This window comes from Alosa pseudoharengus, unplaced genomic scaffold (assembly GCF_046254945.1).
Source record: "Alosa pseudoharengus isolate Yale_2024_CS ecotype anadromous, Long Island Sound unplaced genomic scaffold, YU_APseudo_1.1 YU_APseudo_1.1_scf_4, whole genome shotgun sequence".
Taxonomy (NCBI): Eukaryota; Metazoa; Chordata; class Actinopteri; order Clupeiformes; family Clupeidae; genus Alosa; species Alosa pseudoharengus.
The window spans coordinates 3,376,016-3,403,314 of NW_027468774.1; the positions used below are offsets into that span (position 1 = coordinate 3,376,016).

The 27,299-nt window shown below is 40.1% G+C and overlaps 1 protein-coding gene across 1 annotated transcript; it reads left to right on the top strand.

Moving 5' to 3' along the window:
- The first annotated feature begins 1,980 nt into the window (after positions 1 to 1,980).
- On the top strand, positions 1,981 to 19,977 carry LOC143102155 (matrilin-1-like). The gene is made up of 14 exons (XM_076265576.1): positions 1,981 to 2,052; positions 5,226 to 5,252; positions 6,150 to 6,251; positions 12,488 to 12,606; positions 12,748 to 12,890; positions 13,471 to 13,621; positions 14,082 to 14,232; positions 15,007 to 15,033; positions 15,448 to 15,498; positions 16,594 to 16,712; positions 16,867 to 17,009; positions 17,237 to 17,387; positions 18,365 to 18,515; positions 19,787 to 19,977. The coding sequence occupies exons 1-14, from the start codon at positions 2,013 to 2,015 to the stop codon at positions 19,975 to 19,977; spliced, it is 1,566 nt and encodes a 521-aa protein (XP_076121691.1). The 5' UTR covers positions 1,981 to 2,012.
- Positions 19,978 to 27,299: the final 7,322 nt, after the last annotated feature.

Sequence of the window (27,299 nt, forward strand, 5' to 3'; positions counted from 1 at the left end):
ATGTGGCCCGCGGGCCGTATGTTGCCCATGTATGTGGTAGGGGGTAGGTTTTGTTCAGGTTATGTTCAATTATGTTCGGTTATTTCAGTGCATGTTCAACCAGGCCGCTATTTTTACACTTGTCACACAATGAAGTTTCATTTTGAAGAAGGTCCGATTGACAAAGAAGCACAAAATCATGTAGCCTAATATTTATCCGTGGAATTAGCGTGAGAGGGCGATAAGCCCATCTTTTCTTTCTTTTCCAAACGAGTTTTTCAAGAGTGCTAGAGTTTTTCCACTGAATCCTAAATTTGGCTACTTGAAATTCTCGACTCCATTCCTACATTAGGCTACGCATGGATTAGAATAGAATAAAATACATTTTAGCTAGCCAACACCATAGTGGACATTTGCCTTTGGCTCACCAGACATCGGATGGACAAAAAACTTCTCAGACACACTGAAGATATAATTACAGTGCAGTAGGCTACAAAAAAGGGAAAACATATAGAAAATGAATAAATAAGTTTAAATATAGACTACATAACAGCTCAGCCAGGTATGCGTGTTGTCACTAGTTTGGTTAAGAATGCTGATGGCATTTGGGATAAAATAGTTTTTCAATAGGCTACACTTTTTGCCTCTCTCCAAATTATGTGCATCGATTATCGCTCTCCGACTGGGAGTTTTTGTAACGTTAGTGTTGGAGACGCAGAGCATATCGGCAAGCTGTCGGTGGGTGCGTAAAGTTTGCCTTGCGCTAAAGCAGTTCCTGCGCAACTTCATTCGTTTTCCTGGACACAAACCCACGAGGATCATTAAAGTGTAGTTTCACCAACTGGCAGGTCAGCATCACTTAGCCTATTCAATTTTCCAAATGTGCACCGAAATGTGTCCAATAGGCTACCCATGCCTTCCGACATCCTTCACCCTTTCGATGATGGAGCGCAAAAGTTTAACTTGGCCCACAGCTGCAGAACCCGCGTTAAAATAGAAAATTACATTTGGGATTCTCAAAGAATTCTATAGCCCACTCAATCTGTGACAAGGTAGGCTAGTTTAAGAAAGCATCATTCAAAGCAGTCAATACAATACGTGATGTCCACTGAATTATTTAATTGTGCTTTTGACATTAAACGGGATATCTAAACGTACGCATTTACACGGTCAGTTAGGCTATTCTCTGCCAAGCAAGGTCTCGGAGGCAGACACTTAAGTATTGCTGTTTTTTTTTGTTATTACAGTTCTTTCCTCCTCGTGCTCTTCGTTTCGCCGGTTTCACTCATGGTTTCGACTCTCAATAGATGATGCCTTTATAAGTTCGCCGTGAACGCGCACAACTCTAGGTTATCTAACACAGGGTTAATTGAACTAACTGGTAACCGGTGTTTTGGAACCGACAGCTCAGGTTTAGTCGCCACAGGTTCAGACAACCCAGAGGTTAAGTTTTATCTCAGTGTTTGTTAAACCTCCTTTCTGGAATACCCGTCTGCTTTTGTTCCCCATGTGCTCTGTGTTTACCTGCCTGCTTGGGACTGTCTCCGCCCCTTTCCTTATTTGGTCTGCACTTCCTGTCTTATTAGTTTTCCCTCCATTTTCTGCTCACACCTGTTCCCTATTATTGTTTTGTTGGTCTCGTCCAGTTATCTGTCAATCTGTTCATTGGTCTTTTTATTTATAACCTCTCTGCTCCTCTGTAATTTGTTGGTTTGTTGTGCTTGTTGGGTAAGTTGAAGGTGAAGTCTGTAGGTGTTAGTGTTCCCCCTTCATGCCTGTTTTTGAATTCTGCTTTTTGTTTGGATCGTGCCCTCTGTTTTCTTCTTTGTTTCGTCAGCCTGTCTTCAGTGTTTAGTTTTTGCTTCTTGTGTGGATTTACCAACGAATAAATTGTTTGACTGTTCTCTTGCATTTATCCCAGGAGTCTTTTGCTTGAGTCCTCCTGCAAAACCCTTACATGTACATAACATGTGTTATGTGTGTTTTCATAGGTGCAGAGTACAAGATTTGGTGAAGGACTAAGAGAACCAACAATGATTTCATTTCCACTGTGGCTCTTCATGATGGCACTGAGTAAGTTTTCTCAGATCCGTTTATAAATGTTTGTTTATACACTTACTGGCATGTAGTTTTTTTAATTTATTTTTATTTATATGATTTATACAATAAAATGCATATATATCCTTTCTTACCCACAGGTGCATTTTCTATACCCTTTTTATGTTTTCACCAGACAGAAATAATTGCAAGTAAATATGGAATGAGAAATGAATCTGTACTTTAGTATTTAATTATGACCTCGGCTAGGGAGTCATGTCCCTTTTTTACACACACATGCCTCCTGCTGGTAGTGGGCAGAGGCGTCATGAATAGTAGTGGGCAGAGGCGTCATGAATCAGAGGCGTCATGAATAGTAGTGGGCAGAGGCATCATGAATAGTATGACCCTTGTGTAGTGGGCAGAGGCGTCATGAATAGTATGACCCTTGTGTAGTGGGCAGAGGCGTCATGAATAGTATGACCCTTGTTGCTGAATGAGTGCAGTAACAGGGTATATGCAGGAATCATAGAGTTGAATTTACTACTTTTTACTACCTATTTTACTACCTCCACAATATTTTTTACTACCAACACGACATCAAGCAGCAGCCCTTTTTTTTTTTTTGGGGGGGGGGGGGGGTACCACTTACTACTTGCTATAAGGTATAAATCATACATATTAGGTACACTAATAATTTCTAATTGTGATCATTAAGTATGGTCATTGTCAATGACAATGTTTTTTTGTAGTGTCGAGGAGTTCAGTTTCAGTTGTCCTTACCTTAACCCTAGCCCTTGAGTTATCCTAACCAGCCCTTAGCCCTAATAAGGTGAATGATTTGGCACAAATGACGCTAAAACACCAAACATGTGTGGTGAAAAATGAAGAACAAACACCACCGAAACAACTCTAGTCTAAGGATAGGCCCAAAAATCTATTTATATGGATATATAAAGCCATTATTATTGGTATGGTATTGTTGTTGCACATTTGACACAAAGCAGTCCGTGAAAACATGCACATCAGTGGACTGCTTTAATGCAAAATTAAAAACTATGATTTCATTGCATTACTCAGCATGGATGCACGATGCTTGCATGATAAATACTTCCCAAAACAACAGTTAGGTAGGTAGGTAAGGATGCCATTTAGTGTAAATCAAGTTTAATCACAATTTGATAAAATATAGATTCTTTAAGCCAATGATTTGATTATTTTCAATACTTCAAAATGTGTAGCAATGCGATTCGATGCGTTACTGGTCAGTTGTCGATAGGAAATGATAGATTTTGGTTAGTTTTCATGGATTCAAATGCCAATATTATAGGCTAAATTATAGGCCAAATACTGAACATTGACTGTGGAATCAAGTAGGTTACAGAGTTTCTTCCCCCCCCCTAAAACCTCCTGTCACTAGCTAGATGCTTTCAAATTTAACATGGTTTTAAACTCATATGTTGCAGTTTTCTGTCACTGCAATAAAACTAGCCTATTTGGAATATTTTGTATAATTTGCTGTTCCTTTTATGAGAACAATTTAACTGATCAAGTTTTCATAGGCTATTGAATGATTTAAATGTGAATGCCATAAACTTAATTCGCCATTAACTAGATTCGCGTGGTTCTTCACGCAGTTGTCATCTAAATGCAGTGTTTTGTAGGCTATTCAAAGAATTTCACGTTCATCACTCAGTTGTGGTGTAGGTCTGTCTTGAGTGACCGCTGTCCCTTTAAATGTCTGGGACTTTAAATAACGGGACTTTTAAACTGCATGCTGTTTTTGTTGATGGACAGTTCCGTCTTTGATTCAGTTTTCTACCGTTTTAATAAATGACACGCGCACTTGCGTGGTTAAAAGTAAGGAATTGTTTTCACTCGTTTTCTTGCAATTCCGTAACATTAGATACTAGGTCTAGGTTACGTTAAAAAAATGTTGTCGGTTACTATGTCAGTGACTAGCTCGAACTTTGTTACTGATGGGATAGGTGGAATTTTATTGCACGGTTCTGGATGATCACAGTCAGATGGCAGCGCTACCGTCAGCTGAACGAAAGCTTACACTAGTCAAGTCCACAGTTGTTAAAACTTCCAGCTGAAGTAGCCTAGTGTAAACTGAGAGAGTTGCCTCCTAACGGAGTGAGTGTAGCCTATATATTTTTTAGCTGCTATCCGAGTGATAGGCTAGCCTAGGCCTACATCTACCGCTCCTTTGCTACATGAACAAATATTATTAGATGAGTGACAGAAGCACCGGACACCAGACCAGCAGGCCCATATGATAAACGCAGCTCTGGTAGCCTGCGGTAGGGCCTAGATGACGTGAAAAACGCGAGAGTCGCCGAAAAGCATCCCTGCATCCCTGGCCCCTAAAAAACTCTTCGGATCTGCACGATTCATATAAGTCGCCCAAAGCAACGTGAAGGAGACACCGAAAAGCGTGTTGTTTGTATCCCTGTAATATCAACTGAAGCAAAAAGGCGAAAATGTTGTTTGTTGGCTGTCAACCACGGAACTCTACACAGTTTACTTCTACGTCATTGCTATCGACTCCGACTCACTCAGGTCCTGTTAGCACGTATATATTTTTTAATTAGGCAAGATGAAGTTAAAACATGTAGACACAAATATTAAGCAAAAAATGTAAACTCATATATTGAAGTGGTGATGATAAATTTACTACCAAGTCAAATTGCATTTATTACCTTTTACTACCTTTCAAGGGCCTTAATTTTGGTAGATTCTATTTACTACCTTTTACTACCTTTTACTACCGCGCGGACACCCTGAGTAAGGAAGCAGTGCAGGCTGATGTCTTTATATTTCCCCACCAGCTGGCCCAGTAGCAAATTACTTCTGTAAGATTGTGGAATGTGGAATGACTCCTGTAGGACATTGTGGAATGTTTGCATCTAATGACTCCTGTAGGACATTGTGGAATGTGTGGATCTAATGACTCCTGTAGGACATTGTGGAATGTGTGCATTTAATGACTCCTGTAGACATTGTGGAATGTTTGCATCTAATGACTCCTGTAGGACATTGTGGAATGTGTGCATCTAACGACTCCTGTAGACATTGTGGAATGTTTGCATCTAATGACTCCTGTAGGACTTTGTGGAATGTGTGCATCTAATGACTCCTGTAAGACTTTGTGGAATGGGTGTGTGCACCTAATGACTTCTGCTATATTGGTGTTTTCCCAACAGGTGGGTGTTCCACTGCAGTACACACTGGTAAATACTCTTTTCTATCTTAATGTCTGTTTACACACTGTCTGCACAGATAAAGCCCACTGTCACAGGAAGTGAAATGTTTTTTTAGAATCCCTAATTTTTTGGAAGTGTAACTTGTTGTTTATTTGTCTTCTGACTTATTGATCAGGGGAACGTCAAGAAACGGCAAACTTTCCAGCTTTACCAAACTAGTGTTGTGAACTCTGTTGTCCTGCTTCCTAGCTTCTGTGAATCAAATGTAGAAATAATTACAAGGAGGTGCATGATTTCATTACAACAATACTATGATTAAGGATATAGATTTTACAAGTTGTTGCACACTCGTGTTTGCATTCATATTGATCCACCAATAACTACTGTACAGGGGGATCCACCAATAACTACAAATCTATCGGGTGTAGTAGTGTGTGTGTGGTGAAATTAAAAGGGAATGAGATGCACACGCACATTGCTTCAGTGTTTAAGGATAATAGTAAGTAAAGATTCTAGAGCTCTGTTCTAGAATCTTTGATAGTAAGTGGCATGAAACAGCTGTTTGAGCTTCACCTTCAATAAAGCAACAGTATTGTCAACCGTTAAAGGGGAACTATGCAGGTTTTTTTAGCTTAATTTTTTTTTCGGGTTGAATGGTGGCCGTCTCTCTTCCCCCTAGCCCCTGTGAGTGGGGGGAAAAACCACCCTTGCAACGCTTAAAATCTGGTTCTGGTATAAGTCAGCCAAGGTTGGAGTGTTTGAATTAAGCCAATTCTAAAGTACAATCAGGATATTATGTATTCTAATGGACACTAAGATATCTCAAGGTTTACGCACAGTTGCTGTAAGTTGCTATGGGTAAAAGGGTTTGCCAAATGACTAAATGTAACATCCGCCATCTTTGTCTACTGTGCCATCCCCTAGGCCTAATTGGAGGGCACCCCTGTGCTACAGTGCCCTCCTCTACAGCCTCTGCAGTGCTCGCCTCTACAGGTTGTTCTACGTTTACACAGGTGGTACAACAAGGTAAGAGTGTGTACACTTTCACCATGTCGCATTGTGCTGATCTGTACATAAAACATGTGCAGAGTAGGGCTGCACGATATATCTAAAATCTATCGTTATAGTGATATCAACATTTGCAATGGACATACCGCAAAGATTACTTAAAGGGACACCAGGCAAGCCTGATGCTTTTTCTCTACGAAACTCACCCTCGCTCGGTCTGAAGCTCTTTTCCTTTTCTTTGCATCTTCCGTCAAGGGTTTTCGCTGCTTCTTTGCCGGCTCTGCCATACACACGTTTGCAACAATCGCTAGCGTTTCATTAGCCTCCCTCTGTGCTGTGGATGCAGGATGGAAACTGAAACTGCTTCGGTCGCCGGGTACGATACACTGAACTTGCAAGCGGGATATTCTTCCTACAGGCAGTAGGGGCGGGCGACAGAGTCTTCATTCGCCCTGTAATGAGTCATTTAACCATATACCGACTTACGTAGATGAGTAATTAACACAAGCGTTGCCTGGTGTCCCTTTAATTTTCGATACATTTTCTGTGCCGTGCGCATTCCATACAGTCTATGGTGTGTTCACATTCTGAATTTCAACATATTTTACCAAACCGATAGCCTAGAAATCTAGACGTACCCTACGGCGGCAAATTAATTTGCTCAGCCTGTACGTCTGTAGCAAACCATAGGAATTTCTATTGGCTAACACCGTGGATGTTATCCAATCACATCGCTCTATTTTGTTAGTCTTAAGGCGGGCTTAACAGGATAACGACAGTCCTGCGACGGTGAACAACAAGGAAGGTGGCTATGGCGAACGAAGAGCGGTTGTTTGAATCGCCGTTGGTGTCAACTTTGGAGGAGTTGGACTTGTGCTTTTCTTTGAAAGTTGAGCAACACAATGCACTTAAGTCATTCCTTTCGAAGAAGGATGTATTTGCCGTTTTGCCGACCGGATACGGATATGGTCGTAGCGCTGGCCTATTGCATGCCTAGGCAGTTTGAAAGACAATTCTCTGCCCGCCCCTTGGATTAAGCGAGGTGAATGGCTCGATTCCAGACTATACATTTCAATGATATAGGATGGCCCGCCAGGCTACCAAACCGATGCCGTCATGCTGCCCTAGAAGCCCATCCCCTACCAGTTTAGGTGTGTGATGTTTTAGGTGTTGAGGCGGGAGCTAATGTCGTGATGGCTGAAGATAGTGAGTCGAGCGAGGTAGGTTACACTTGGGTGAAGAGGAATTGGTGACTAAAAGGAAAAGCATGTCTTTTCTATGGAAATGGCCAAATTGTGTCCTTCTCCACTGTGTTAAAATAAACAATTTCTTCCGTTATTGTTATAGGATCAGAAGATGTCTTTCACTGTAAGGCTTGTATTTCATGATTTTGCATTTAGCAAAAGGCCCAGACAGCAGCAGAGGTAATCAGGATTCGTTATTTGTAAAAGTTGTTTAGCCTACTTCGTTGGACTGTGCTATCGCCAGGCTCGGACTGGTAATCTGTACAACCGGGCAAATGCACGGTGGGCTGGTCCACATGTGGGCTGGTGACCTCCGGGATTTTTAAAAAAAAAAAGTAATTTAGTCTATTTGCGGCCCGTCATTTAGGCCTAGGCAAATGCACTTGCATCCATTTGGCTTGGGGGGTGATGGGTCAATCATTTTGGCCTCTTCATAACAGGTTCAGTGTGTGTGTTACGATCGCGCCCCCCTGCCCCACCCCTCAAGTGGATTTGTCCAAGCAGCCGCTAGGTTTATGGGGAAATATAGCCTACGAGTGCATGGTAGCCTAGGCTGTATAAGTGCTCTCCGCTGGCTGGTGTTCACATCATCGCATTTTAACCGTAAACAGCAATCAGAGGTCTAGTTTTATTCCATAAATATATTGTTTTTAGACGTTAGTTGCATGCGCTACCAAGAGCTTCCATTTACTGCACCATGTAGGCTACTGCGGTTCTGTCAACATAAAAAAACTACGGTAGGCTAGCCTACAATTTTCGCACAACTTGGTGGTTAAGTGTAGCACATGTTAAAGAAAACCCATTCATTTTTGGAGCTGATCCTAATTGAAAAGGAACTTCAAAGTATTTCCCATATAGTATAACCAGAGAATGTCTAATAAGGGGAGAACTGCCACTCTCGGAAAACTTCCGGTTTCTGAACTGATTGCAGTTCCTTCTGTGGTTCCACATGAGGGCGCTCGTCCACGAGTGCAGAATGCATGGAGGTCTATGGAGCTGAACCCCTCAAAATCCACTTCTTGGGATATAATTTTTTTTCAAGTAATTTGAATATTGTATTCGAAAGGGGAGGCAAAGAAAATACACTTGGTGGAGTATTATATTTTTTAAAGTCACTTAATTGTTCTAAAAAGCCTTTCAAACGTGTCAATGACGTCACTCATTAGCACAATGCTAGCGTGTTATGGGCAACAACGACCCAAATCAAGAAATCAAAAGGACATAAGTACTCGTTCATTCAACTTTTGACCTATAACCCATGTTGAAGTTATACAAACTACAATCAAATCTGAGATTTGTCAACGACAATCAGGTGAAAGAGACAAATTTAGCCGTCTAGCTCCATTGACTCCCATTCATTCTGCACTCATGGCGATCGCCCCCAGTGGAAATACGGTGGAACTGGAACCAAAATTCTGTACAATGGGACTTAATACGGAGTGGCAAGGCTCTCCGTAGACGGGCTCTGGTATAACCATAGCTTAGCCTGGGTGTTCCCATGCTGCTTTGCGTGCGATTTGATTCACGCTGCTAAGGCAGCCTGGACACCATGGAGCAAATTTTCGCCTGAGATAGGGGAACAATCACAGAACAAGGGGGGAAGCAAGACTATGATGAGCTATGCACAGTCGCATTTATAGACATTCATGGCACCCAATAAACGGATCTGGGCATTTTTTTCAAATACGAGAAAATTAACATTTGGTTCTAGCCTGGCTAGCGCCACCACTTCTCAATGAGACGTGGTCTGGGAACCAAACGTTAATTTTCTCGATCGCAACCCCTTACTTTCACTTTCCGCTGCACTCTGCATGCCGGTAGCCTAATAACGTGGGATGCGCAGCTTATGAGGTTGGAGAAAAACATGAGGTGGAGAAAAACATTACATATTTAAATATCGCAAGTTATATCGTTATCGCAGTACTCTATAATGTTATCGCATGTTTTCCTAATATCGTGCAGCCCTAGTGCAGAGTGCATATACTATGTAAGAAATGGGATTTTTAAGCTGTCCCGGACCAGTCCAACCTATCCGTCTGAGCATCCAATAAACTTGTAGTCTTTTAGTTGTCAACTATTAAAGGGGATTTTGGCAACTATTTCAACTTAAAGCTGCAGTTGGTATGTCTGACAGATTGAGGGGGCTTAGCCAAAATTTTGAATGTTTATCGTAAACGTGCTAATGACCATTTCGTTCGAAAATTCTAAAACCACAATGTTTTTTTAATACTTCAAAGTAACATTTGATAAATTACCCTTACATTTTTCAGTAGCCATAGGTGTGTAGATTTGAAAAAAATCTATTTGGTTCTTACCGGGGCTTGTACTGCCTGAAATATCCGATTTTGTTTACCACGCTCGGAGTTTAGTGCATGGCTGGTGGGTGCAAATTCCCAACCTTTCTCATGGCACATCAACGGTTAGCCTGAGAATTCTCGTTGCAATTGGTTGGTTTCCAAGTGCAGCTTTAATAAACCCATTTAGAAATAATTTGGATGGTTAAATGACCTGCTCCGGTGAAAATGGTGACTTTAACCGCTCCCCCTCATGTCCTCAGGCGGAAAACCAACCTTGCAACTTTGGGACGACAGTCCCGGTAAGAGAAGTGAGAAACAAGAAACTCGTTTTAAATTTTCTTACCTTGTAACAACCACATTGTTCTGCCGAACTTATGCTAACTGTTTCGCTAGCTTGTAAACAAATCCATATGCTTTATCGTTACCTTTTTCCAGTTTGAAATGGCGTAGTGCACAACTTCTCCAGCAGAGAGGGAGATATAGCTAATCCTGCCAAGTTTCCCTTTAAATCAATTAGTTAAATCAATTCGATCAAATTACAGCAAAGACAATCTATTCATTGTCTCGATTCGATGCGTTATGACGGCTAATTATGAATGATTATAATTTTAATCTGAATAATGCATTATAAATATGTCAAGATCTGCCTACTCACTTGTCAGTTTCATGATTCATCATAACTACTTTGCTTTGCTAAATGCGTAGTGATTCATAAAGAGTCTTGATTTCTACTGTAGTCCTATTTATATCTATAGCTATAAGTATATGTAATAAAGTTATAATAATTTATACATCTCCGTACAGCACACCATTATTAACAGCTATGGAATATCATAAGTGTTATTTGTCAGCTCTAGGTAAAGTGACTAGAATATGACCTATATAAGTTCACTGAGTAATTACAGGGTGCAGTGAACTAAGTACCGAATGCACAATATTATAAATCACTATGTTAATGTCATAGGTTTTATTTGTCAGCTTTAGGTAGAGGAAATGAGGTGTTATAGATAGATATGAGGTTATTATAAACAAATATGAGGCACAATGGAATGACCGCCTGGACAGTAAAGACAAAAGGAATGCATTTAGTTCACTTTATTTTCATTTAAACCAATACACATAATCAGACTGATTTATCAATGCTCTGAGCACATTACACAAACACAATGAGACAGGCCAAAAAAGTGGCACGGCATGGTCCTATATTTTGTGGTGGTGGCAGGGTCGGACTGGGAACAAAAAAAAAAAAAAAATCCCCCCCTGATTCCCCCCATAAATAACAAACACCCAGTAGGCCTATTGTTCTGTAGCAACACTTCATAAACTGAACCCAAACATTAAACATTTAGATTTTAGATCTATAGCCTATAATAACACAATAACACGGGGGTCCGGGGGTGTGTCTCCGGGATTTTTTTTAATTCTGGTTGCTAATCACACCTTTTTAAAGTGATTTGAGAAGGATAGGATTCAGGGATGGGCAAGACGGTCTCATATTCTGTCTATCACGTCATGTTACCACATGCATTAAACGTCACTGCTTGACTAAAAAATATAGGCTACTGAACATGGACATCGTCATAGTTGACAGAAATTAGTTTTTGTGCCAACATGTTGTAGAAACGCAACCACAGCCTTAATTTGGTGCAAATCTCCTTTACTTTGGTTATAGTCCGCGATTCACATTAACTGTAGGCCATCACCACAAGTGTATAGCCTACTAAATGTTTTTGCCCAAGTTTGTGTGCAGTCATCACATTTTGCAAAATTAGGCTACATTCGTTACTAACCTACCAGTTTATGGCCTACTTTTTACTTGCATCGACTCGCGAATCGCGATTGATTGTGCATTTAATCTAACACTCGGAGAGACTTCCACTTTCCAAGTTTCACTTTCACTGTTGTTGTGAGCTAAAAGGCTAGGCCTACTATATGGGAAATACTTTGAAGTTCCTTTTGAGTAGGATCAGCTCCAAAAATGAATGGATTTTCTTTAACCTGTGCTACACTTTTCCACCAAGTTGTGCGAAAAATGTAGACTACCCGTATTTTTTTTTATGTTGACAGAACCGCACTACAGTAGCCTATATGGTGCAGTAAATGGAAGCTCTTGGTAGCGCGTGCAACTAACGTCTATAAAAACAATATATTTATGGAATAAAACTAGACCTCTGGTTGCTGTTTACGGTTAAACTGTGATGTGAACACCAGCCAGCGGAGGGCACCTACTAAGCAGGCCTATGCCTACATGACGGGCCGCAAATAGGCCTAGTCTAAATAACTTTAAAAAATAAAAATAAATAATCCCGGAGGTCACCAGATTACCAGTCCGAGCCTGGGTGGTGGTTATGTAAGGGATAATGTATAGAACGCCGGTCATTACTGGGAAAATAAGTCCCGACAGGGCGAACCGGACCCTGACGCGCAGCGGAGGTAACTGATTTAAGCTAGTCATCTTCTACTGTATGCCTTGCAAGATTGTTAATGTTGTATTTAAACATGTTCATTGAGAGACAGAGAAACAAGGAGAGGCTTTACAAAGGTGCACATAGTTCTACAATAAAATAATTTTATCCAATTGAAATAGTACAATATGGAAAATCATTGTGTGGTGGTCAATGTTAATATTGTGGTGGGCTGCCACAAATTAGTCAATGTGTGGGAAACATGGTCATAATATACCAATGTCACCTGTAATATTTTCCCTCCTCAGCAGCTGCCGATGTAATCTTCCTTCTGGATGGATCTGGGAGTGTGTCACCATATCAGTTCTTGATCATGAAAACGTTTGTGAATAATGTGACCAGGAGTCTCCTGCCGTATAACACCTTAGTAAGTCGAACTCATGCCTGATTCAATATTATTGTTCGTTCAGTAGCTTTGAATAAACTATAAATAAACTGTTCTTATCTCCATTATGCTTCCAGGGGATGTTATGCCATCTGCTGAGCAGTTTTTATTTTGTTTCCACAGTTTGCCTTTGCACAGTACTCCAGTGAACTCACCAAACATGTCAACTTCAATCAGTTTAATAAAAGAACATTTGAAAGTCAGGTGAACAGTATCGTCCAGAGTCGTGGCGGCAAATACACTGCAAGGGCTATGAAGAAAGTTGTGTAAGTCTTAAATAAAGACTGGTGTATTCTCACCTGAGGGGTATTTCATAAAGGCAGAATTAAGAAATCCAAGGCAAGTGATAAAGCGAGGCTTGACATGGCGTTGTCTGGTCATCAATGCAAATTTGCATATGCATCCAAGTGTGAGTGCTTCCTTATCCCAGCACGCAACGTCATGAAGAAAGCGCTTGTCACTGCAAAGACTCGTATAGCCTATGACTACACACATTTATATTGTCTTTATAACCGATTTCATTAAAGACCGTTGTAAAATTGCCCTCCATTTTTAATCGGTTACTACAGCAGGCTATTCATCAAACATTTATGTTAATTATAAAGCTATTTAAAAAAAGCACAATTAAAAATATAACCATATGGTATTGGGCAGACGATCTGTGTTGAGAGCAAGTACATTTAGCACTACACTTTCACCACAAAATTCAACCACTTTTTCTGCCTTGAATGCATTTAATTAAAACTGGAAAAGGTTACCTGTTTTTTGAAGTTTTTAACTGTTGTTAATGAAGTTCATAATGGTATGTGATTTGTAATATTTATGAACCTGTACTTATCTACACAGGCAAGAGATGTTTGATTCCTCTGTTGGAGCAAGAGCTGGTGCCAAGAGATTCCTCATTGTCATCACAGATGGGCTGACCTCTGATTCTGCCAGCTATACCAGTGTTGCAGCACAGGCTGATGCAAGCAACATCACTAGATACGCTATTGGGGTATGAGGCCCAAACATATTAACACACTTTTTACTTTCATTAGTATTTGGGCCGCCTGCTGATCGTCCGATCTTGGTGTGGTTTTCATCTTGCTCGTTCTAAACTGACTTGACTTTGAAAGAAATGTTTTAGATTGATTCTCACATTCAAACATACTGTAGGACTTTTCAGGAGGTGATGCGTGTCCCCTAACGTCAGATGCTAATTCTGCTTTGTCTTTCCAGAGTGGCTTTATGTACAGTATGATGTACCTGATGCTCTTTGTCTGGCTGAATTATTTTGTTTGTTTGAAATGTCTCTTTATAATTAACTGATCATTTATTATGATTATTTTTCTTATTTGTCCAAACTTCAATGGCATGCGATCTTGCCAGGTCTCCCTCAGATAATATGTATATAATCTCAATGGATTTTCCTGGTTAAATAAACAACAAATTAAAAGGGTAAAACTCTTTGGCAGGTTGGCGGTGCCTGGAGCAGCCAGTCGTCCCAAAATGAGCTAAAATCCATTGCATCTAAACCAGAATCGGAACACACGTTTCAAGTGACCAACTTTGAGGGGCTGACACGTATCAGGGAATCACTGGAAAAGAAAATCTTGACTGTACAAGGTATGTGCAAATTTAGATCAATTTGCACTTGCAACACCTGCCATGGATTAATAAAAATAAAAATAAATTTGACCTAAAATGGGATCATGGCGTTTTGGTCCAAAAAAAGATCTAACAAATGTCAGACTTGCCCTACAAACCCTAAAGGCCAACTCCCATTGACAGCGTCTGTACCACATTGAGACCCCAGACTTTAGATTGATTGATTGATTATGGTGAGCCTACTGCACTAGATGAGTACTGTGGCTGCTTCCTGGGAGATGTGTGAAAGCCCTTTTACACATCACAGCTGGGAGATGTGTGAAAGCCCTTTTATACATCACAGCTGGCACAGTGTGCCAGATCACTACATTCACTAGATGCATTTGCTCGTTTAGGCTCTTTATCTGTGCATGATGTAGAAAATGGGATACAGATGAGCTCATCACATCTAAAGATATTTTAACAAATATAATCCCCATAGGAATCCAAACACTCAACAACACAAAGACCCGCAGATAAATATATGCAGTGCAAAAATGTATATTTTTCCCATGAAAACCCCAATATTTTATGTAAAGGTCTGTGCCAACTGCCTGTGATGTATGTAAGGTGTATGTCAGTATGTCATTCCCATGTATGTGTTCATGTATGTGCCTCTCTGTGCCGTGACCATGCAGGATGAAAAACTGTATTGAAAATGTGAAAAAGAATTTCCCCAAGGGGACAACTAATAAACTAACATATAAGGTTTAGAAACTTGTACCTGACATTCACAACTTTATCTGTCTACAGGGGTGGTTGAAAATTGTTCATACCAAGGTAAGCAAGGTTCTACTCATCCACCATATCAGTAGATGATGCATGTTAAAATTTGCAGTCAAATTTCATCACTAGCAGAAGTAGAGCAACTTTGACTGACATTGGGATACTCTATTCAAAATAATTCTCTTTCACTAGTAGAGAAACATATCGGTAGAGCACCAGTCTGTCAGCTCAGCTGAAGTTGAAGCCAACGCCACTAACTGGAAAGAATGTAATGACTGGACACTAGCACTAAAGTGACCATACTGTCAACTGCTAGACAAATGCTGGGCCTCAGAATGCAAGAAATAATCTTACAAAGCCATAGCACAAAGATTTCATGAATTCCAATAAATATAAAGAGATGAAATCTCATTCATTTGGTTTAGACACCTGTACAAGACATTCCTTCATTCACCACTGTATTTACAGGCAACCAAACCTGTTTGCCCACATCTTCGAATCAGCTCACCCCAACCCAAGGTAAGAGTTTGTGCACTTTTACCATCGGATTCATGAACCTCTCAATGTTTACCACCACGAAAACTGCAGAGCTAACAGGTTTAGTAGATAGTATTTTCAAAACCATGAACTTGTGTAAAATGTACTTGATAAAAATGGTATTGCACAATCCCTAAGCGGATGCGATCCTCATCCTAATATCCTCAACATTTTTCGACATGTCAGTGTCTGAGAGACGGTGAATATAATTTGTGTAAAAATATTGTTTATTCGGTGAACCTCTTAAACTAGCACAATCTAACATTACCAGGCTGGTAATGTCATCTTTCTGGCATAATGAATTAGAAATAAATGTGTGTGCAATACGACACACTTCTGCTGATGTATTTGTCCAAAGATGAGCTTTGGTTAATTTTAGATTTTATTTTATTTGACTCAAGCACTGGATTAAAACATTGTCTTGAGGTAACCGTTTTTGCAGAACCATCCCCAATTTGCTCCCATATACAACCCCTGCCAGTCATCTTTATATTTTTCATCTACATTTGGTTACAGTGGGCTAAAGAGAAGCAATTGTGGATTTTTAGGTGAAAAAGTGATATTCAGAGATTAATCTCAAAGCTGCATATGGCAAGAAAACTATGCTGGAACTTGTTTGGTGCCGTTCCAATGGAAAATACAAAGGTGACTGCCTAAAGAAAACAAGAAAGTTTAGTCCCTAATGGGGTGGAATATCGGGTAAAGGACCAGGGGAGATGGCAGTCATTACTTCTACAGTAGAAGGTGCATTTTTTTTTTTTTCTGGTTCCTCTACATGATCTGCAAAATTTTTAGCTAGGTTTCAAAGCCAGAATGCTCATCTGTTACAGAAAAAATGAGGCACTTTTTTTTCTTTCTCCCTACAAAATAAAACCGCTGAATGAACATTCCAAAAGTTGTGATTCCATAATTTTTGCCAGGGGTTGTAGACGTTAACAGACTTCACTATAGCTGTGCTCTAAACATGCACACAAAATAAACACCATAATTGAACTTGCAAATATGTTTCTTGGTCAAATAACAAACTATAAACACTATTTACTCATACCAAATTCATTTGTAATATTTTCTCTTCAGTGCCTGCGGATATTGTCTTCCTTCTGGATGGATCTACGAGTGTGAAAGCAGACCAGTTCATTCTCATGAAGGAATTTGTGAAGAACGTGACCCGGAGTCTCCTGCCATATGACACCTTAGTAAGTCACTCGTGCCTGATTCAATATTATTGGTCAAGTAGCTTTAAATAAACTATGAATAAGCTGTGTAGATATCATTACATTTCCAGGGCATTGAGCCATGTGTACATTACACCAAGTAAATGAGCAGTTTATTTTTTTGGTTTGTTTTCAGTTTGCCTTTGCACAGTACTCTAACCAGATGACCATACATGTGAACTTCAATCAGTTCAATAGAAAAGGATTTGAAAAACAGGTGGACAGTATTGTCCAGAGGCAAGGAGGCACATACACTGGAGATGCCGTTGGGCAAGTTGTGTAAGTCTGAAATAAGGACTTCTGATACCGTAATCTGTTTTAACTGCTGCACTAGGACATTTGACACAAACCTTTACTTTGATACTTTCTTTTCTGTATTGGGAGTTGATAACTTTGACATAGGAGCTAAACATTGAGATTTGTCTTTGTTTATGAAATCCTAATAGTTATTAGGCCTATATGACCATTTGAAGTGTACCATCATGAATCCATACTTCTTTACACAGGAAATATATGTTTCTTTATTTTGCTGGAGCAAGACCTGGTGCCAAAAGGATCCTCATTATCATCACAAATGGGCAAACCTATGACTCTTCAAAATATCCCAGAGTCACAGCAGAGGCTGATGGGCAAAATATTATTAGATACGCTATTGGGGTAGGAGATGCTACCCTATATGTTCATATTCACTTTTTGTATTGTTTATCCACAGTATGCAAAAGCACAGCACAGACACCTGCTTCCATCAGTATGTGTGCTCCCTGTTGAACCACTGATCCTTGTTAGTGCCTTGCACAACAATTTGACTTTTAAGCAACATTTTTATACAACTATAGCCAAGATGTTTTTGTGCTCATTTATCATGGGAGTTGGAGTGAAAGATCTAAGACTTCTTTCATGCGAGTTTATTTGTACAAAAAATATGGCAATGTGGTATTAGTGAGCTCTTCCCTAATTCAGTTCACAGGCAGGCAACCACTCTGGTGCATATCACTGCAGTCTGGCTGCCAGTTGCACTCCCTCAACTTTATATCAGTGGCATTGTGGTGTGATGACTGTAGTTTTATCTTAGTTGTTGTTTCTGGTGTGGCTGGCTTTCAGTGTGAGAAATTAGTAAAGTTACCGAGCGTGAACGTATGTCTCATAGCTCATCTCGCCTTGTCCCCTGCACTCAGAAATCTGCCGCTAGTTAGCCGATGCTACCAACAGTTTTTCGATCGGGGTGCCTCGGGCATCGGCCTAGCCATGCAAATAAATCACTGTTTTCCACCATTTACGAGGCTCAAAGTAGCTCCATACTTCATTGGTAGACTTCCGAGGGCCTTGACATTTAAATCAAGACATTGAGAACTGAGCACTGGTAGTTTATTTACAAGACAATTTATACAGACCGTACCTTGAAGTTTACCGTTTGCTGCCATCTTGAATTTAGTCACGATAAGTCGAGCGACGAGTACAAATGAACAGGTATGATGAGGGATCAGATTCCAAAAATAATTCTGTGGAAATACATGGATTCCAGTTGCTGGTACTGGAAGTAGGAACTCACCATTGCTCCATATAAGTTTTATTATTTGTAAACACTGGAATGGCATGATATATTTTTGAATGAATGAATCTTTTTCTTGTGACAGGTTGGCAGTGCATGGACCAGCCAGACGGCACGAAACCAGCTCAATGCCATTGCATCCAAACCAGAATCAGACCATGTGTTTGAAGTGGACAACTTTGATGCACTCAACAACATCAGAAAGGCACTGGAAAATAAACTCTTGAACATACAAGGTGCATGCCAATTTAGATTAATGGTACCAACTATACATACCAAACAATTAGTATCATGGTGTTTTTGTCTGAAAAGAGGCTTAACAGTTGTCAGACTTGCATTGCAAACACTAACATTTTCTTATATACATCCTGCCCCTTGGCCAAGTCAATTGTTAGTGGAGGGGTGGTACTTATAAAGGGGGTGGTTAACGGAAACCTCGGGTTAACCAAGAACACAACCTGCTCGGAGCAGGTTTGAGATGCAGCGTAAATTGCCATGGCAGCATACCTCGGTTAAAACCTATCCACCATTCGTAGTACGGGTTAATCGGGAAGTTACGCCACACGTGATCAAGTTACTCTCGTAGTTACCCAGATAAGCCAGTAACCCCGCTTCGTAGTACAGGCCCCTTGAGTCTGAGAAAGGCGCTATATAAATAAAACTTTATTATTGTTATTGTTTATTATTATTATTATTATTATTATTATTATTATTATTATTATTATTATTATAATAAAACACATGGAATGAAAATGTCACCTCTTTAACTGGTGGACGCCACACCTCATAACCAACTCTTATTGAGATCGGACCTTTTTCTCCTGAACCCCCCTCAGGGGAAATGGGGAGCAACAGACTTTAACCTGGGCTGAAACAAGAGGAAAACAATTTCTCAGGTCTTGTTGTGTCAGCCCATTTGTAATTTTTTTAAGTTCAACTTACAGGCTAAAAACACACCTGTTGCCTCAATCTATTATTTCTCCTCATGGGGGTGTAGGAGAAACGGGTCGGATCTCATTTCAAATTTTGCTTTCCTATTGGGGAGGTTTCTCAGTTAATCAGGAATGTTGCTGGTCTAAATTGTTACATTGAATCTAGATGTTGGAATGAAAAACACTTAAACAGTTCTGGAATAATTTAGCCTTTTCAATTGTTTTGCCAACTGACAGTTATATAGGCCTAATATTGAACTGAAGATTCAACTCTTATCAGTTGTAGACCAGAGTCAGTTAAACAGTGACTTTATAGCACTTTACTTTAAACTACAAAACAGAGCATCCGTCTGTCTAGCTAGCTATAAGAGGTCTCTGACTCATTTACATTTCAGAAGCACCGCTATTGTAGACGGCCCTGCCAGCTGTAATGACCGAACAGACCCATTTAAAACCAACATTGCAGCACCTCACTCTGTGCTGATATTAGGTGGAAAGAGCCGAGTTATTAGAAGTATTACTCACTCTTTTACAGCGCATGATGTATAATGCTGTGTGTCTTTTGCTGTTTCCAGGCATCCCCACTGTTAATCGAGATGCTGGAGGTGCAGCTTGTGTCTTCCCTTTTGTGTACTTGGGCACACTCCACTGGACATGTACTACAATCAACCATAACAAGCCTTGGTGTTCAACCACAGGCAACTTTGACCAGGATGGGCAAGGGGGAGAATGCTGCATTGAAGCTGGGAAACACTTGGGTGTGTGATGGTAAATGTATACTGTTTTAATAAAATATTAACTTTGAAAACAGAATTTGTTGCCCCATTTTGAGTGTTTTGCCCAACATTGCACATCAACTTAGGAGGGCACTGCTCCCAAATACTTTGGCCCATCATAAAATGCTTGATCTCTTCTGAAATCTGAGACCCAGTAGAATTCTCAGAAACAGTCAGTGTGACTGATGTACTGACAGTGAGGTAGTAGCTTGAATGTTTTTTTCTTTCAGCCGGTACATCTCTGGAACTGCCCACATATGGGCCCTCTAGGTCAGGGGTTCCCAAACTTTTCAACCCGCGACCCCCAAAATAACCGTGCCAGAGACTGGCGACCCCCACTATCCCTGGATGTGACTCAAAAAATAAAATAAAATGTCCGCACCGGCCATACGCACTAGGCTTATCCAAACACGGGCTTAACGACAACACAAAAGAACAGAGCAGCCTGTTATGATTTTACATATAGAACTTTACTATATGATAAAAGCAGAATACCTTAGTCAAAAAATAATATCCATGAGTGCACGTTATTGCTGTCATGTGCAAACTTAACTTTGAAACATTACTTTAATTTCCATTTTAAAGCAACACCAAAGCACTTTTCCTGTCGCACGCACGCTTGTTTATCCAGCACTGGCTTTGGAAATAACGATGTCTACAGACAAGGTAGAGTACATTGCATGATTTTATGAAAGTATAATGTATTGCGACATCAGAAGCAAGTCAAATTTGTAGTTTCTTATGTCTCATTCCATCGAACTACAGATCCGCTACCCGATCTGGCAAACTTGCATAGTGCGGTTATAGCCGATAGGGTCGCGAAGAGAATGCAGAAGTGCCGTTCACCCTGTTACGAGTTGATGATTTTGGAAACAATATTTTAATGTACAAAAAATTCTTTGGTGTTGCTTTAACAGAAGAATATCTCAGTCAGGGTAATATCCACAAACTGTTGTAAACATATGTACATTGTTGCTGCGCAAATTTACATTTTGGCAACTACGTTTCAGCGTTAATCTCATCTAATGCGCTATGCGCGGAACACAGCAAGTCCATTCTTGGTTTAATTGTGGAGACGGCCACACGGAGATCATCCTCCACATTTAGACGCGATCTGTATTTGCTTTTAATATATGTCAGTGCAAAGAACGGCGTCAGTACGTCCATCGCGGCCTTGGATAGCTGTGGATATTCCCTCTCGACTGAAATCCAGAACTCCGCAAGCGTCTTGGAATTAAAATCTGTCTTTAAAGTGTGGTCACATGACAGATGACTTGCGGTGGTTACAGTGAAATGGTGATCGATCTTACTTTGGGTGCTCTAGGTTACTTAAAGTGGCCTTGAAACACAATTGAGGCCTGGAACCAGGTCTTGTAAAGCTATAACTCAAAATAGGTGACTATAGTGAAATATTAATTTCATATTCATTTGTGTTGGAATACCTATGCATTCAGCTCAGTATCATTTTTAGAAAGCTTAGAATCAAAGAAAAAACATTAGGCCTACTTCACATGAATTTGCTACTGTGACTTTTGTATATGTACTCTTTTGATCCCGTGAGGGAAATTTGGTCTCTGCATTTATCCCAATCCATGAATTAGTGACACACACTCAGCACACAGTGAGCACACAGTGAGGTGAAGCACACCCTAATCCCGGCGCTGTGAGCTGCCTGCAACAACAGCGGCGCTCGGGGAGCAGTGAGGGGTTAGGTGCCTTGCTCAAGGACACCTCAGCCGTGCCTACTGGTCGGGGTTCGAACCGGCAACTCTCCGGTTACAACTCCGAAGCACTAACCAGTAGGCCACGGCTGCCCAAGATGGTCACTGCAATGCAATCTAATCTGCATCAATATGTCTAAGTCTTTTTGAATTTTCCATCAATTTTGCTTCAAAACGTGTATGACTTGAGGAGTTTAGTAGGGTTCGTATAGTAAAATAGCATATCCCTGAAACGGTCTACTCCTTAGCTACAAGAATATCAGGCCTCATCTTTGAGACTTGCTGTCGGCTCGTTATTGTCAATCAAAGCTGGGGTTCCTGACAGCTTTTTTTGGTGTTATTCCGATTTTGTGCCCAGGGTCCGTGGTAATCATAATCCGGTGTGCCAATTTGGCTGGTGATTATGCTAACTGGTGATATTGGTGTCCGCCATCTTTCTTTTAAGCTAATTGCTCTGCAGAGAACGCTGATAAGTAACTACGATGGCGGATGGTAGTTTTGAAACTGATATGGCAAAAGGGGATTTTGAAGATATGGCGACAAATCCAAGTGCTCATGACTGCCTGTACGAGCCGCAATACACCCAGATAGCAAGAGGCTGGCGGACCGCTGTCGGTCCATTGGGGGCCTAGCTGGCGGTCCGCTGGCATTTTGGTCATCGGTTCTCTGGCGGTCCGTTGGTTGGTTGCAGACAAATTGCCCAATATTTACTCGTGTCATTTTATTAACTTTTCTTAATATTCATGACAAAATAAATGTAAAGAGAAGGTGACCCAATGGCGGACTACAAGTGGCACGCCACCGACTGCATACCACCAGCGGTCCGCTATCTGCCAATCTGATTTTGCCATCTGGGACCGCGAGGAACAGGAGGCCTGCAGCAAGACCTGCCTGTACATTAGTAGGAAGAGCCCGGGCCGGCTCAAGCTGATGCGGACTGACTCTCGAGAAATCGTCAAAGCCGGTGCTGTATAAACAAATAGCGTGCGTGCGACAGAGGAAAGGTTCTTTGGTGTTGCTTTAAAGTGGCATGACTGCATACTTCTGGGAGGTGCCTAGTTTCCGAGTCACTAATAGCCATCATGGTTGGAATGACCGAGTACATTAGACACTGAAAGATTCTTCACAGAACCGCTCGGGACGGTAAGGCCTTGTCTTATTTGTTATATTCTGTTTTACTTGCATGTCTAACCTGGTAACATCAGTTGATCTTTCCTCAGTGACAGAGACAACATATACTGTAAGGCATTGCATTTTAACTAAAAGCATTAAACAGCAGGCCTCTGTGCCCTATTTTCGGATTTCTGGAAAGATAAAAAGGGATATTACATTTCAATAAACTATATATCTAATTCTAATACGTCAACAAAATACCAGACTTTATCCAATGTTCATATATCTGTTTCTAGAAATCACTACAGTTTTGCACAGATACCGGCTAATTTGCTTTAAAGAGAATGTAACAAAAAATATTTGTATTTATGTGAAAACACTTTTTTTTTTTAGATTCAACCTTACTTTATTGTCATTGTGCAGAGTACAAGTACAAAGACAACAAAATGCAGTTTGTGTCTAACCAGAAGTGCAAAAAAGCAGAACAGTGCAATGAGATATACAAAGTATAAACAGGTGGTGCATAGACAGGATAAGAAATATAGTGCAGAGTAGACAGTAGTATACACTTGGTTTACAGAAAGTGGTTTTGAGTAATTTAAAAGACATATAAATATGTGCAGTGTATTAGCAGTTACCTTATAAGAGCAGAATACAATGTATGACCAACATGTACAGATATGTGCAATGTAATGGCAGTACCATTATAGTAGTAGTAGTAAGAACAATATAGATGCAGTGTATTCACAGAATATATTACAGAAAAACTTAAGAAATAAGGATATTCAGTATGAACCATATAGACAGATATGTACAGCTATGTGCAGTGTGGGAACAGTACATAATGGCTATGTACAGCGGGGAAAATAAGTATTGAACACGTCAACATTTTTTTCAGTAAGTATACTTCCAATGAGGCTACTTGCATGAAATTTTCACCAGACATTAGTATTAACTCAGATAATCCACCCATATAAAAAAATCCAAACATTAAAGTCCATAGGTAGAGTTATGTGTAATAAAGTGGAATGACACAGGAAAAAAGTATTGAACACGCCTGCTGAAATTTCTTGTGGAAAAGCCTTTATTCGTGATGACAGCTTCAAGGCATTTCCCGTATGACGAAACTAACCAGTTACAGTATTCTGGTGTGATTTTGGCCCATTCTTTTCAACAGATAGTCCTTTAATATTGAAGATTCCAGGGGTCCCTCTTGTGAATCCTGATCTTTAGTTAACTTCCAAAACTGTTCAATTGGATTGAAGTCAGGGCCTTGATTTCCTTTCTCTGAAACCAATTGAGAGTTTCCTTTGCTGAATGGTTTGGATCATTGTCCTGCTGGAAGGTCTAGCCATGTCTCATCCTCATCATCCTGGTGGATGGTCAAGATTCTCCCAGACCAAAATGACTCAATTCATCATTCCTTCAACTGTATGAAGTCTGCTAGTATCATGAGATGAAAAACAACCCCACACCATGATGCCACCACCTCCAAACCTCACTGTTGGTAGGGTATTTTTAGGGTGATGCACAGTGCCATTTCTCCCCCAAATATGGTGTGTCCCAGATAGCAAGCACACGTTGTCACAACGTTGCCATTGGTTGGCAGTGTCGGAGGTGGAATTTCAACGTTGAAACAATGTCACAACAACCGCAGCGCCTCAAGCAATTGTATATAGAATGTTGGTTTATAGAATGTTGGATTGTTCTGCGACAAGCTGCGTCAAACAAAAATATTTAGAGGATCTACAACGTTGAAACAGTCACGCCAACGGCAGTCCACCGACTGGCTGCAACTGCAGCGAATGTCAACAACGCAAGATTTCGGGTTTTATTATTTATTATTATTATTTATTGCATTTGTGAGATAATTTTAGAAGTTTGTAAGACCTCTTAAAGGCCTCTTAAAACAAGAGGATTTACAACGTTGAAACACAGTCACGCCAACGGCAGTCCACCGACCGGCTGTTTGCAACTGCAGTGATTATCTTAAACGTGCTAATTACGTGATAAATTATAAAACAATCTTTTTTAATACTACAAAATAACATTTGCTAAATGAACCTTAACTTTTTCAGCCATAGGTGTGTAGATTATACATACCTGCTTCTGTTTGTAAGACTAGGATATTTGTTTTCCCACATGCAATCAAGAAAAGCAGTAGCCAACTTATTCCTATGACCAATAAGTAACTAAGTATACCCACAGAAGTCACTGAAAAAGAGTGCATTTCCCAAATAGGTCAAGCTATCGCAACTCCAACAAAAAGTATACTATAGCTCACCCATTAGAAGTTCCACTCTAATGGGTATAACTGTTAAGCAGTTAGGCTATTCATGGTGGAACTGATGTCCAACTTTCTGGTTATAGGCTAGATGAGATCCAAGCACTAATCATGTAACATCAGATATTTCAGTTGGAGTTGCCCGTGACCTCACCATAAAATATGACTGCCATGGTCCAATAAAGTTTTTCTGATAGAAAATTCCTTATGTCTGACTGGGCATTATTTAAATGTGTATCATAATGTGCCACTGCAATTACACCTAATACAAACAAGTAAATCTTTGTATTAGACAAAGTTAATTTGTCAAATGATTTCAGCCTTCCCCCTAATAACTCACAATTTAAGTGAATGTCATCTTACAGTTTCATGTAAAGTATGTTTGTTGCTGAAAACCATGACACAAACCCAATGTTTACAAGCCCATCATTTATTTAATACTGGCATTTCACAGTATACGAGATCACTATTTCACTCATGAGTGAGTAATCACTTTCCCAGTAGCGTGCCATTAAGTCCCAGCCAATCTCATTCTGAGCTGCAGAGAGCACCTGAATGGACCAGATAGAAACAAAAAAATATACATTAGACAGAGAAATAGATAGCATGGATTTTAAAAACAAACAAAAAAGTTGCATTACATGTTTGTCACACTCATTTTACAATGTACAGTGGTGCTATTTAGTCAATCACCCTCTAACACACACACACAGCAACACAGCTGAAGGTGTGTGTATTTGCAAGCATGGATCAAATAGGCCAAAGGCACATTTACAGTGGTTTCTGTACTTACTTGGTGTACTTAAATAAAAATATTCAATGGAAATAACAATTGACCAATTTCAATATATGAATTTATCTTGTCTAGGTTCTTATTGAATTGAATTTCCCCTTGGGGATCAATAAAGTATCTATCTGTCGATCTATATTGAAAACTATATTTTGAACTTTTTTCACTGTTGTGTAATGATTGATTGGAAGCATACTCTGACTTCACCACAAGTTGTGTTGTTTGAAAGAAATATTCATGCTTTTCATGTTTTTAATGTTTATCACTGTTATAAAAAATGCCCAGCAAGAAACAAGTCAGTGATTGGTCAGTGTACATGTGGATAATGCAGAGCGACATACATGGCATGGTGCTGGTAACAACAGGAAATGGATGCTTCTGAAACAGAGAAATGATATTAGATTAGTAAACAGAGTGTGCTTTTAGAACATTGGATAAATGGTTGCTGATAATGGGCAATGTAGATATTGCATTAAAAATAAGCCATTTCTTTCTACAACAGTAGAGAACAGTTTTGCAATTATGTAAGTGCATACTGTGTGTGTAAGGCGGTCATACTGGTTTACTAGAATGACCAACATAACCTGGCATGGCCAGATAAATCAGCAATGTAGACCGGCAACACCAGCTAAAATGACTTGAGATGATACGACAAGCAAAACCAGCTGAATTACCATCGCAAGCTGGGTAAACCAGCCGAAGCTATGTTGTCGCATGAGTTTTGCTGGTCTAGCAGGTCAACCATCATAGGGTGGTCAAACAAGCTGGTCAACCAGCAAACCACCTTAAGCTGGTCAGGCTGTTTTTTTTCAGCAGGGTAGCCCTGACTGTAGCCTATAGCCCTGGTCCCTTGTCGGACCTCATAGTTCAGCAGTTAGCCTACACATCAGATGTATGGAATAATGAACACAGTATGCCAGGCTGTGACAAGTAAATACAAACGTTGTTGACATGTCACGCAGTTTCTAAGCTAAAACATCGCCTCACTATCCGCTAGCTGCCTGTGCCCTGAATACACGGCAGAAAAACAGTCTGTGTTGTGTTACGCTGGTAACAGGAAACAGATGCTACTGAAACAGAGAAATTATATATTAGTAAACAGAATGTGCCTTTGGAACATTGGATGAATGGTTGCTGATAATGGGCAATGTAAATATTGCATTAGAGATAAGACATGTCTTTCTACAATAGTAGAGAACACTTTTGCAATTATGTAAGCGCATACTGTGTAACCTGAAAACTGTTGCACTGATTAAAAAAACAAAAAAACAATGTAATTGATCTCAGCTGGTATTTTGTCTATAATGGAGTGGAATGGAAATTTCTAAGTGATCCCAAACTTTGGTAGCCTAGAAATCTAGACGCACCCTAGCGGCCAAGGTGATGTAATTTGCTGCCAGGGTA